The following is a 14442-nucleotide window of genomic DNA, read 5'->3' on the forward strand; positions in this document are numbered from 1 at the left end:
TTCTGAAGATATTAATAAGCTGATTCCAAAATGCGAAGAACCCAGAATAGCCATAACTACATTGAAAAAAAAAAAAAACACAACTGGAAAATTCACACTTCCTAATTTGAAAACTTACTACAAAGCTTCAGTAAACAAGACAATGTGGTACTAGCCTAAGGACAGACACGTAGATCAATGGAATAGAACTGACAGCCCAAAATTAAACCTTCACATTAGGGTTAACTGATTTCTGACAAAGGCACAAAGACCATTTAATGGGGAAAGAATAGGTTTTTAAAGCAAATGGTGCTTGGACAACTGTATAGCCACATATGAAGAATAAAGCTGGAACTCTACCTGGCACCATATACAAAGAATTAACTCCAAATGTACCAAGGAAGTAAGAGTTTTCAAAGATGTAAGAGTTTTAAATTGTGAAAGTTCTAAAAGGAAACACTGGAGTATACTCTTGTGACCTGGGACTAAACAATGGTTTCTTAGATATAACTCCAGAAGCATAAGTGACAACAGAAAAAATAGGAAAATTGGACTTTGTGAAGATTAGAAACTTTAATGCTTCAAAGGACACCATCAAAAAAGTGAAAAGACAATCTATAAAATCAAAGGAAACATAAGTGAGGCATATATGTGATAAGGGACTTGTATCCAGAATATAAAAAGAACTCTTACAATTCAACAATTAAAAGATGAGTTAATTTTTAAAGATTTGAATAAAGCAAAGGATGTGAATAAACATTTCTCCAAAGGAGATACACAAATGGCCAATAAACACATGAAAAAATACTCAATGTCATTTGTTATTAGGGCAAATCACTCTGGAAAGCAGTTTGGCAATCCCTTGAAAAGTTAAACATAAAATTACCATATGATCCAGCAATCCCACTCCTATGTATAAACCCAAGAGAAAGAAAAGCATATCTACAAAAACTTATGTACAAATGCTCATAGCAGCATTATTCATAATGGTCAAAAAGCAGAAACAACCCAAATGTCTCTAAGTGATACAGCCACACAGTGGATATAATAAATAATAAATAAAATGTAGCATATCCATACAATGGAATACTATCTGGCAATAAAAAGGAATAAAGTACTGCTGCTGCTGCTGCTGCTAAGTCGCTTCAGTCGTGTCCGACTCTGTGCGACCCCATAGACGGCAGCCCACCAGGCTCCGCCGTCCCTGGGATTCTCCAGGCAAGAATACTGGAGTGGGTTGCCATTTCCTTCTCCAGTGCATGAAAGGGAAAAGTGAAAGTGAAGTCGCTTAGTCGTGTCCGACTCCTAGCGACCCCATGGGTCTGCAGCCTACCAGGCTCCTCCACCCATGGGATTTTCCAGGCAAGAGTACTGGAGTGGGGGTGCCATTGCCTTCTCCAAATAAAGTACTAATAAATGCCAAAATATGAATGAACCTTCAAAACAAAAGTGAAAGAAGCCAGTCACAAAAAAGTGACAGAAAATAGACTACTGGTTATCAGAGGGCAAGGGGAATTGGGGGTGATTACTCATGGGTATGGAGTTAGTATAGTCAAGGCTATGGTTTTTCCAGTAGTCATGTATAGATGTGAGAGTTGGACTATAAAGAAAGCTGAGCACCAAAGAATTGATGCTTTTGGACTGTGGTATTGGATCAGACTCTTGAGAGTCTCTTGGACTGCAAGGAGATCCAACCAGTCCATCCTAAAAGAGATCAGTCCTGAATATTCATTGGAAGGACTGATGCTGAAGCTGAAGCTCCAATACTTTGGCCACCTGATGGGAAGAACTGACTCATTTGAAAAGACCCTGATGCAGGGAAAGATTGAAGGCAGGAGGAGAAGGGGACGACAGAGGATGAGATGGTTGGATGGTATCATTGACTCAATGGAGATGAGTCTGAGTAGACTCCAGGAGTTGGTGATGGACAGGGAGGCCTGGAGTGCTGCTGCCCATGGGGTCACCAAGTGGGACATGACTGAGTGAGTGAACTGAACTGAACTGAATGGAGTTAGTTTTAGGGGTGTTGAAAATTTTCTAAAGTTAGATAGTGGTGATGGCTGCACAACTCTGTGAATACACTAAAACTACAGAGCTGTATACTTTAAAAGGGTGAATTTTATGGCATGTTATACAGATCTCAACGAGGCTGTTATTTGAACACTACTGTTTCAGAAGCACCCCATAGACTGTAGGGAGATTATCAGAGACTACCATAACAACATCTTCTACAGGGTTATGTGGGATTAGATACTGGGAAGCAATGATACTCTTACCTCTTCTAAATAAATATTATCAAGGTCATATGGTGTTCTGACAGACTCTACCATCCAACTCTCAGGTGTGTTCAAGTTCAGAGTGAACAGAGGAGACTGTGGCATATCCAGAAATTTTGCTATTGGACCCTTTGTAAAACTATTGTCTGAAGTAAAAGAAATCTCTGGTTCCAAGACATAACGGTAAAAGCTGAAATGGAAAAGAAAAGATATTAAACTTTTTTTTTTAATGCAACCACAACCTTTGAGTTTATACACATCTACACAGGTAAACAACTGACTTAAGACAAACTAGATTTGGAAGACCTTCCTTCCACAGTGAGAAAGTGTTTCCAAAACCATCTCTTGCCCTAACTATATGCCCTGTGGTTGTTGAAGATGCAAGGAGAGCAGGGGAGGTGGGCTTGGGAGGGGAGGTTATTCCTTCTTGCATTTTGTGGGGAGGGGAAATGCTTGTGCCCCCAGCTCCCACACTCATACTAAGTTCTTCAAACTCTTGATTAGTTCTTAGAAATTTAGCAAAACTTCAGTAAGTGATTTTTTTTTCCAAACATGATGTCCATATATAAATCCATTTGATCTTTTACATTCAATTTCAGCTTTCAGACTGAGTGCAATTTTTTCCAGGGGTTGATTTTTTTAGCCAGTTGGTTTTACCTTTTTAACGGCATGTCAGAAAGTTTAGATTGGCAGTTCATGAATACTCTTAGATTCATGTTGATCAGCTGAGTTAAAACCTAAAAGAAGAAATCAGATGACAAAACAAAAATTTTTCCTACAAAGTGACTGATACTTGAGACAAAATGTTTACATTTTCTCTTCAGAAATGTGTATCTCAAGAAAAAAACACAAAGATAATAAATACTATCAAGTCTGCACTGGGTAAATCCCTAGAAATCACAGCTCTAGTGCACAATCAAAATCACACTTACCTATCATGGGGACAAAACATGGGCATTGCCTCTGCAGTTGTACCTACCAAAAGCAATGGGGCAAGTCTCTGGGCTTCTCTGGTGACAGGGTCAATGACAGCCACGACATCAAAGTACGTCTCCCCTTCCTTGGGTTTCAGTTTAATTGCACTACAGAGATCAAAAAGATAAAACATTAATCTGGAGGAAAATAGGAAACAGTTGATTTCTTGGCAGGGTGGGGGCAGGAAGACAACACATCCAATACAACTAATCAACTCTCTTAACATTTTCCAAAATACTTTAGATCTCAAATAATAAGGTTACATGGTGGTCAACTATGTGATTGTGTCTACCTCAAAGTTTGCAAAACCCTCTAAAAGTTTCTGATGCTTGTTTTTAACAGTTAGAGAACATTATGCCAATTTTTATTTCTTGGCAAGAAGGTTGTAAGGAGAGAAGAAATTGATGTTTTCAAATAGTAAAAGAAACGTAAGAATATTACAAGAAATTTGCAAAAGAGAGAAAAAGGAAATAATCATAAAATCTCACCATCCCAACTCAACCACTGTATGACATATTTCTATACAGTCTTCCTTATATGCCTATATAAAGATCAGATGCACCTACAAGATATCAGCAACCTTATAATGACTTCATTCCTTCCCCCAGAAACTGTAATCATTATAAAGATTTTTCCATGTTGTTATACATTAATATCCTGACAAAGAAATAATCTTCAATTTGCCAAGTGAACCTGCTGTAGTTTACTTAAGCTATTCCTTATTGCTAGACATTTAGATGGCTTTCAAGCTGTAAAGAACTTCTCACAACCAGTTTTTATCACACTTGGAAATTTCTTGAGAATTAATGTACTCCCAGACATGAGAGTCATAATTAAACAAATATTTTTACGGCAAATAGTCTGTTCAAATTTTATCCCCAAAAGGACTGACTATGAGAAAGCACAGGTCAATTAAACCAAGTCCAATCTACTCTAAACTAATTAAATCAAAATCATAGAAGAGTAGTATGCAGGCTTCTGCATCTAAAGCCTCTGTGGTGATTCTGAGGTGCAAAAAGATATATACTTGACTGGTCAAGTAAGTGCTGCATACATCAACTGTAGGAGTTCTTCCTAAAGACAAGTTAATCTTAAATCTAATCGAGAAAACAACCCAGATTGTGGAACATTCCACAAGACAACTGGCCTGGACTCCTAAGAGTCAATGTCATAAAAGACTAAAAAAACAAATAAACAAAAAAACCCTCAAACTGTTCTACCTTAGAAGAGACTAAAGAGACATAATAACTAACTGCAATGTGTGAGCTGGACCAAAACAACAAACAGTTGTAAAAGGTCATTACTGGGCTTCAGAGAAATCTGAAAATGGACTGATATTACATAATATTGCTTTATCAAGGTTAAATTGCTGAGGTATGCCAGCGATTTAAATTGCTGGAGATACTGCCAGTACTCAGGAGACAGATGCCAAAGAATTTATGCATGAAATATAACGATGTCTACAAGCACAAGCTGGAATCAAGATTGCCGGGAGAAATACCAATAACCTCAGATATGCAGATGACACCACCCTTATGGCAGAAAGTAAAGAAAAACTAAAGAGCCTCTTGATGAAAGTGAAAGAGGAGAGTGAAAAAGTTGGCTTAAAGCTCAACATTCAGAAAACTAAGATCATGGCATCCAGTCCCATCACTTCATGGCAAATAGATGGGGAAACAGTGGAAACAGTGGCAGGCTGTATTTTGGGGGGCTCCACAAAATCACTACAGATGGTGATTGCAGCCATGAAATTAAAAGATGCTCACTCCTTGGAAGAAAAGTTATGACCAACCTAGACAGCTTATTTTTTTTTTTTTTAATAATAAATCTTTGTTTATTTTAAAAGGGAGGTTTCTTTAAAATAGATTTCCAAAAGTGAAATTGCTGAATCAGAAGATAGAAAGGTTCTTACAGTTCTTCCTTTTTCTGAAATTGGTAGAAATTTAGAAACTCTCTAGCTTTTGGCTCCATCAGCAGCATATAATAGATGGAACTGATCATTTCCTGGGACTTTCCAGCAAGTCTGTGCTTTCACTTCCTTGGAAACAGTGGGGAAACACTTGGTGATACTGTTCACCCATGATCCATCAAGATCTCCAGGTGGAGGATGGAAGGAAGCAGGAGAGGGCTTGGACCCTGAAGTGCAAATTCTATTAAGAATAGTTACCACCAGCTGGGGCCCAGTGAGGTTAGGAACCTGCCCGGAGTCATACAGCAGCAGGTGAGTGGCAGAATTTGGGTTAGAATACAGGGTTAGAATACAGCCAGAGCTGCCCCTACTACATGCTGGGCACTGCTCTAAGTGGTTCACACAGAGTAAGTGCAAAGAGGCACCGCCCGAATCCCCATGATACAGATGAGTCATTGTACCCAGGGGCTACTTTCTTAGCCAACATAGATGGAGGTGGAAATGAGAAGAGCTGGCAGAGCTTGGAGCCTGCTGCCCCCAACCTCACTGCAGAGAAGGTGAACCCCCAATCTCCTAAGAGACACCCCCTTTCAGCCAGTGACCAGAGTCCTTTGCTTGACTCATGTGCTAAGTCACTTCAGTTGTGTCCAATTCCTTGCAACCTTATGGACTGTAACCTGTCAGGCTCCTCTGTCATCCATGCCCATAAAGTCCCATTTAGTGAAATGGTCCCACTGCCTGGATTCCATCTGTGATGAAACCTGCCAGAGGCGATTAGATGCAGCTCAGAATTATTATTATTAATACTGCAGGTCTGCAGGGGAAGAGGAAATTGAAAGAAGCTGGGCTTACCAAGAGATGTTCACACTAAGTGAAGAAAATCAGAGAAAGTCAAATACTGCTGCTGCTAAGTCGCTTCAGTCGTGTCCGACTCTGTGTGACCCCATAGACGGCAGCCCACCAGGCTCCCCCGTCCCTGGGATTCTCCAGGCAAGAACACTGGAGTGGGTTGCCATTTCCTTCTCTATAGACAGCTTATTAAAAAGCAGAGACATTACTTTGCCAACAAAGGTTTGTCTAGTCAAAGCTATGGTTTTCCCAGTAGTCATGTATGTGAGACTCTCATGGATGTGAGAGTTGGACTATAAAGAAAGCTGAACACCGAAGAACTGATGCTTTTGAACTGTGGTGTTGGAGAAGACTCTTGAGAGTCCCTTGGACTGCAAGGAGATCCAACCAGTCCATCGTAAAGGAGATCAGTCCTGAGTGTTCATTGGAAGGACTGATGTTGAAGCTGAAACTCCAATACTTTAGCCACCTGAGGTGAAGAACTGATTCACTGGAAAAGACCCTGATGCTGGGAAAGATTGAGGGCGGGAGGAAAAGGGGACAACAGAGGATGAGATGGTTGGATGGCATCACCAACTCAATGGACATGAGTTTGGGTAAATTCCGGCAGTTGGTGATGGACAGGGAGGCCTGGCGTGCTGCGGTTCATGGGGTCACAAAGAGTCGGACACAACTGAGTGACTGAACTGAACAATATACTTTCAAATGGTTGCCAAAAATGTGAATGCGTGTTACGTTTGTATGCAAACAAATACTATACATACACACACACACGGATAAATGTGGCACAATGTCAATAATTGGTGAATCTAGGTTAAAGATATTTGGGTGTTCACTGTAATAGTCTTTCAACTATTCTCCAAGTTTGAAACTTTTCAAAATAAAAAACTGGAAAACAAGAGACAAAAAGACAAATGACAAAAGACTTCCTTATAATGCTACACTTATTTTTATTTTATTGAAAACAAGACAAGTTTCAAAAAAAACATGAAGAGACAAGTGGTCTAACAACAGTTTATTCTTTAATATCATAAAATTAAGCTGATCTGCTTTATTAAATGCTCTGTTTTCTCAAAGAGTGTATTCAGAACTACTTTTAAATTGATTTAGAAATAAATGTCAACGTTTACGCAACTAAGCTCTGTTATGAGTTCTACATACGAATATAAACATATGAAAACCACATGTCACACTTACAAATACACTTTAAATGGAAGAATAAAGGAGCTGAGGAAAACAAAAATATGCATAAATTCAACACTGATTCTATACCTGTGTCTGTCCTCGAAAAACTGGTATTCGATTCTTGCATCTCCTTTTGGTTGAGCTGACAGGAGAGCGTCCACCTTCATTACCAAGTCACTGGCCCTGAAAGATGTGGTTGGTGAAAATTTAGCATCTCTCTGACTGAAGGTTTTCCAGCTGTTACAGTCAACCTAAGTACTGAATGCCAACGACATGGTTTGAAGAAATAAACTTTGTACCAATAAGCATGAGAAAAAACCCTACAGATCTGTGTCACTGATTAGTTTTATAGCCCTGCAGTAAGTGTTGATTTTTCCATATGTGAAATGGAGGTAACCTTACTTGGAGTGGCTCTTGTAAAACCAGCACTGGCTAAACATACAAAATAAAGCACCTAGCTCAGAGCCTGGCCCAGAGCAGGCTGCCAGGGTCATTTATGTCTCTCTCACCCTCTTCTAAATAACTTTATTACTTTTTATGATCATTAGAGTAACAATTTATAAAAAAAAAAAACATTCAGGAAAAAAATATATAAGGAGAAAATGGAGATATACACAATAATAGCATATTTAAGAAATAAGTGTTGAAAACACTTCAGTTCATAATTCTTCTATATTGTAAAATATATATATATCCATACACACAAAAGTGGTAACTCAGCTCCTTTATATTATTTGGCAACCCGACTTTTCATTTAATAATATATTACAAACACTATTTTGTTGGGGTACATCAATATTTTCAATAACTGCATAGTATTATATTTATGGATACATCATTATCTATTATATTATTACAATCAACATTACAGTAAACAACTTAGAAAAGCATTTCCATGTTCCCCACCCCTCCTAACTTGATTTCTAACCAAGGAAGATTTTGCACTAAATCATGAGACTGAAAAAAAATGCTCTCGTCTGTTGAACCAAGGATTGAATTCTAAGAATGCTAAAATAAATATTGAGTATATTTGTGAATATATTTGAACTAGAATCAAGCCCATCCATTCTCTCACTGAACCGAACAACTATATCAAATCACATCCCCTGGTACTTCTCAATACTAACTCTGAAAACAAAATAAAATAGGTCATCTGTTTCCTGTGATATGTCAACATCGTCACAAAATATGTCAAGGGACACTAACGTGGCCTGGGATGAGCATCTTGATCAAAGAGGTCACAACTGAGGTTTAGGGAGCTTAGGATAGCCTCTTAGCTGCAGGTCGGGGTCAGGCATGAAAGCTGTGGCCGTCACAAGGGGCCATTCCAAGGTGGAGCAGTCTTGGCACTAAGGAAAACCCTAGGCAAGCAAGGTCACTCTGACAACCCTAAAAGTTTTAGCATCAATCTTTTGGCAGCCCCATAACTATCTTGAAAATGAAAGGGAAAGGGAAAGTTGCTCAGTTGTGTCCAACTCTTGCCAACCCATGGACTATACAGTCCATGGAATTCTCTAGACAAGGATACTGGAGTGGGTACCCTTTCCCTTCTCCAGGTGATCTTCCAAACCCAGGGATTGAACCCAGGTCTCCCATACCTCAGGTAGATTCTTTACCAGCCGAGCCACAAGGAAAGTCCAAGAATATTGGAATGGGTAGCCTATCCCTTCTCCAGCGGATCTTCTGACCCAGGAATCGAACCAGGGTCTCCTGCATTGCAGGCAGATTCTTTACCAACTGAGCTACCAAGGAAGCCCAAAGCTACCTTATTTGTCTCTATCCACCCAGTACCCACCCAATACATCTCTAGTTGGTTAAAGACAAGTCTTTTGTGCCTAGTCTGGCAATTATACAGTCCACAAGGACTCCAAGGGACTCCTCCACAGGCTCCAGAGACAGAGAGGGAGTGGCCCAAGGAACACATCAAGCCCATGCCTGTGACACAGTGGCTTCAAGTCATAGGTTAGCTCCTGGCCTGTATCCAGGGGTGTTTCATAGGCTAGAACAAGGAGCACTAAATGAGGTAGAACAAAACCTCTTTATCTGTGACCTCAGTTTGGCTGAGATGAAAAAAGATTTCTTCTCATATCACATAAAACTTGGCAGAGAGGCTACTTTGGTAGCTATCAAAGTCAACACTAAGACATGCATGTTGAACTCTACAACATCATGCTATATGAAATAGATGAAGAAAAGAAAAAACAGAAAAACTTCCATATCCTCAAACTATGCATCAAAGAACACTATCAAGAGTGTGAAAAGTCAATCCATGGAGTGGGGAAAAAACATCCGCATATCATACAGCTATACGGGATTGATATCCAGAATTAAATGAATTCCTACAACTCAACAACAAAATAAATAATTAAAAATGAGCAAAGGACTTGGATAGATGTTTTCCCAGACAGACAAATGGTCTATTAAGCACATGAAAAGATGTTCAAGATCACTAATTATTAGGGGAGTATGAATCAAACCACAAGGAGATACCACACCCATTTAGAATGGGTATTATAAAAAAAATAAAAAATAACAAACGTTGATGAGGACGTGGAGAAATCAGAACCCTTATGCATTACTGATGGGAAAGTAAAATGGTATAGCCTCTGTGGAAAAAGGTATATTTAATGCCAAAAACCATGTGATTATGAATATGAGTTCCAGTTACATAGCAGGTACACAGACCAATCAAATAATTACTTTTCTTCCTTTGAGAAATAACTTATTAAAATACATAAGCTAGTAATAACACTGAAAAGAATTAAAATAACAATAAAGAACCAATAATAATCAACTCATCATCATCACCTTTGGACTACATAACAAAAACAACTCATTATTCAATAATTAGTAAATAAAGAAAAAGAAACACTTAATTTGCCTTTTTTTTCCTGAAAATAAAACTGAAGGGTAATTAAAGAGAGAACGAGGAAAAGTATGTCTTTCCGTAAGTATTCCAAAGAAATAAAATCACCCCTCTACTTCTGCATATGTTTGAAATTTTCCACAATCAAAAACTTTTAAAAAACCAAAATGGAGAGAACTAATTCAGCTCTTTAAACAGCTTGCTGCAAAATTAATTTATTTCAATGGAAGCAAAAATAAGTAAACCTGAAATGAAGACAATTATTATATTTGAGATAAAACATCTTGGAATAGATGTTTAACATCTATTTTTTTTTTTTTAAAGCATGAGGAAGGTCCAGTTAACATAGCCCCTATGACTTGAACTGATTAACTTCTTCTATGGCAAAACTTACACATCTTCTTCTACCCGAAGCTGCTGAATATGAGATTTGATTTTCTGTCCTGAAGTTTTTAAGATGATATTTTCCAGGAGGTGGAAATCATCTTGATTAAAGAATTCACTGTCCTCCAGTGGCCCAATGATCTGTGAAAGAGAGCAGGGTAGTCAGTGCTGGAATCAGCAGGCTGCAGAGAAGCCCTTGGTTGTCCTCAGGCTACCTTACAAACCAAATCACTTTACAGACCCAAAACATGTTTATGTCTAAGTTAAATCAATGAAAAAAGTGAAAATAAAAGCCAAATCAACTCATATGGCTATCCATTTGTCAATTCCTCTACACTCAACAGAGTGTAGACTTGAATATTTTATAATATTTTTATAGTCAGCAAATTCTGAAATAAAACAGCAATATCATTTTCATTAATCCTCACTGAATATAATAAAAAAGCCAAAATAGAAATGCAGTGGTAGATACCAGAGATTTCACCCTAAGTGCTAAGAGTTTCAAGTTTAGTATATCTGCCTAGTCTCATTTTCACGTCTGCAGATATTTATGAAGTATTCTAAGCATAAACCAATTAAGTTCATATAAACTGCACAAACCATAAACATAATCCCCACATGGGACAAACACTTTATGTATCAAAGGTCTTAGGAATTTATGTTCTGAGAGCAACCACACTCTCACCATCTTACACAGTCGCAGGGCAAAACTAAACAGAAGGAAGGTTTCACGTTAAGGACATTTGTGTCCAAACAAGCAAACTTCCTTTGAAACAAGGGAGCAGCAATGATCATCAGCCCTGCATAAGCCCTAATCGCCTTTGGAAACAGTGGCTCTGTTGAAGAGTTTACTAGCTTCAGAGAAGAATGCTGCCAAGACTGTTTACTAATCTAATTTGAAGGCAACCTTGTCTTAGGACAAAATCCTCACCCTTCCATTGCTGATCACTGCCCTTTGCCCTTTCTTCAGCTTTAGAACATCCCTGCAGTACATGGCATGAGACAAAATGAAATCCATTTTGGAAGACTCGAAGACCTCTTTAAAAAGACTGAAATCCATGCCCTAGGAAAGTAATTGTTATTAAGGAAAAGTAATTGTTATTAAGAAAACCACAAAAATTAATAATCACATGAATAAATCATAAAATGCTCTAGTGGACAGTTATGACTAATTTTAATAATTAACATTATGATGTCTCCATTTTCCACATTTCCTCCCATTTTTTCCCAACCTCCCACTTAACAAGTAATTGCTTATTTCCTTTTCCTGGTCCTTTACGTGATAGTTCAATTGGCAAATTGTAATTCATGATACCTTTATTATGCATTTTTAAATCTTGTTAATTTCAAGAGAGAACCTTTTTTCTAACTGAAACATCAAATACATTCATCATTTTATAAAAAATTTTAAAAGTACACAACAATCAAAACTATGTAATATATAAATTAATTAACTTGGACTTATACTGGAAATATATCAAGAACACATAAGCCTCTAACTCATTAAGTAGCTTAAATCTCTAGAAACAAATATTTTTCTTTGCTTTACAAACAAATCAAACACTATCTACCTTTTAAAAGCTCACAAAACCAATGGCTTTGTGCTTAAAAACATACATAAACTCATGTATGCACATCATGAAACCTAGTAAGTTTAAAGTAAAGGGAAAATGGCAGAATTGTTATTCATTGGAAAGACTCTTCCAACTTAAAAAAAAATTCTCTGAGCTCAAAACTACAATCATAAATCCTGACATCAACAGAACAGGACAAATCAGCCCATAGGAATGAACTTCTAAATAACAGAACAAGGCAGTATCATGCAATACACAGACTTACCCCAACAGAGAACTCCCTGATGTCAGTTCCTGAAGCCAGGGCCTCTGCAGTCTCCTCCTTGGCCATTTTTGTGATGAAGTTCTTAGCAGAGTTGGAGGTCTGTGTTTGGAGAGCAGCCCAGATTGCTCTGGAGATCTGAGTTTTCTCATAACTTATATCTTCACTAGGATTATTGATCATGCTTACTCTAACATTGTTACTGGATTTCTATTTACAAAATGGGAAATAAGAGTTATATGGTAGATGTCTTGAACTTAAAAAGCAGCATTAACATCAGTCATATTCCCTAAGTAGCAAATAACACTTTGGTCTTCGGTTGTTCTCCTCTGCATACCAAAGAAAATTAAAATGCTGTAACAAGGCATTCAAACCCTTATATGAATTGGCCCCCAACCTACCTTTCCAATTCATTTCTTGCCATCTCTGTAAATACAGTATACATTACAGATTGTCAGAGTCCTGTATTTCCCCATCACACTTTGCATTCTTCTTATGCATGTTATGCCTCACTTGGGCATGTGAATCCCAACTACACCCATCTTTACTACCATAAGTCACAACCTTCTTGAAGGGCTCTGCGCAAACCCTTTAGTAACATGGCCTTTACAAATAGCTAGCAAAAATCAATCTCTCCTTGGGTAAAAAGTCAATAATTCATGTGGAAGAAGATATCTAGGACCCAAAAAACCAAAAAAGGGCCATAGCAACAGAAATTCATAATTATGTGTATCATTCACACTTATGTGTATCTAAAAACACGTACATGAGTATTCACTGCAGCATTCTTCTAGCCCCAGACTAGAAACAAACCAACTGTCCATCAAACAGATTAAACAAACAAAACTCTGTGGTATAGCCAATGCACAATGAAAACGAACTAATTACCACTACTTGAAAGCCATGGATAAATCTCAAAAATGTTGAGCAAAGAAATCAAATTCAAACAAACACATATTAATATTGTAAGAGTCTATTTAAACAAAGTAAGTAACAGGCAAACCTAGGATGTGAGGAGAGGGACAGGAGAGGGATAGTGGCGAGACCACAGGCAGGGCCATACTTTCAGGTGACTATGTGTACCTGGGTGTGGTCACATGGGTGCATTCATTCGGTGACAATGTACATCCGATTAATTTGCGCTTGTCTTCTGAACCTATATATCACTTCAACTACTCCCTCCATGTTCTCCCACTTTACCACCGCACAAGCTTTATCAATTTGAGTTAAGAATGCATTATACGTATATCATCCTTCCAGGACTGCTCACAATACAACTCTGAACTGACCACACCATCTAGTCTGTTCCTTTGGACAATAAAGGTACTCAGTACATCAGTATTTCAGTGAGCCTCCTTGGGTCACAGGGTGGTAAGGGGACACAGGTGGGGGGTGTGAAACCTGGATGAAGATCCAATCTGAAACCACTCAGGAAATGTAACATCTCTCTCTCTGACAATGAGGATATCTAAAAGAGGTGATATTCTTTCAACTGCTCGCCACTGCTATTCACTCCACTTCTACAGGTAGATACCTGCCTAGCTTTCAGGCTACCTGTATGTGCACCACTCTGCATGCCTATACCAACTTCTATTACAGGGGTGCTGAGGTGCCTACGTAATATTTTTCCCATATCTGGACCTCTGTCAAGATAAGGACTCTGTCTCTTCCACATAATATACAACATGAGCTTTGCAGCATCTCTTCAGCAAGGGCATGAACAGTCGTACAATTAAAAACTTGTCTATGAAGATCTTGTTATTTTTTCCTCTAAAAGAATCTATTCCCAGACTTCCCTGATGGTCCAGTGGTTAAGATTCTGCCTACCAATGCAGGGGACATGGGTTCGATTCCTGCTCCAGGAAGATCCCACATTGCTGTGGAGCAACTAAGCCCATTTGCCAAAACTACTGAGCTGCAGCCCAGAACCCATGATCTGCAACAAGAGAAGCCACTGCAATGAGAAGCCTGTGCACTGCAACGAAGAGCAGGCCCCGTTCGATATAAGTAGAGAAAGACCCAACACAGCCATAAATAAACAAATAAATTTTTTAAAGAAAAAATGTCAGAATGTTGCAGTCTTCTCGGCTTTCTCAATAGTTGCCAGACCTCTGAGAAAACAATGCTTCTTTCCCCCAAACGCTAAAAATGCAGGATTCAGCCTTCCCACCAGAATATTATCA

At 38.4% G+C, this 14442-nt stretch overlaps 1 protein-coding gene across 5 annotated transcripts in view; it reads right to left on the minus strand.

Annotated features, from left to right (window-relative positions):
- UGGT1 (UDP-glucose glycoprotein glucosyltransferase 1) overlaps positions 1–14442 on the minus strand; it is a 112875-nt gene that overhangs the window by 26662 nt on the left and 71771 nt on the right. For all 5 annotated transcript variants that reach the window (XM_081581066.1, XM_081581065.1, XM_081581064.1 and 2 more), the window contains 7 exons: positions 12263–12469; positions 11355–11486; positions 10434–10564; positions 7261–7356; positions 3235–3337; positions 2913–2992; positions 2256–2445 (listed from right to left, as the gene is read on the minus strand). In XM_081581066.1, coding sequence (XP_081437192.1) covers positions 2256–2445; positions 2913–2992; positions 3235–3337; positions 7261–7356; positions 10434–10564; positions 11355–11486; positions 12263–12469 — 939 coding nt within the window. The remainder of the gene's footprint in view (positions 1–2255; positions 2446–2912; positions 2993–3234; positions 3338–7260; positions 7357–10433; positions 10565–11354; positions 11487–12262; positions 12470–14442) is intronic.

This window comes from Giraffa tippelskirchi, chromosome 3, assembly GCF_054371585.1.
Source record: "Giraffa tippelskirchi isolate mGirTip1 chromosome 3, T2T-mGirTip1v1.2.pri, whole genome shotgun sequence".
In the NCBI taxonomy this organism is placed as follows: domain Eukaryota; kingdom Metazoa; phylum Chordata; class Mammalia; order Artiodactyla; family Giraffidae; genus Giraffa; species Giraffa tippelskirchi.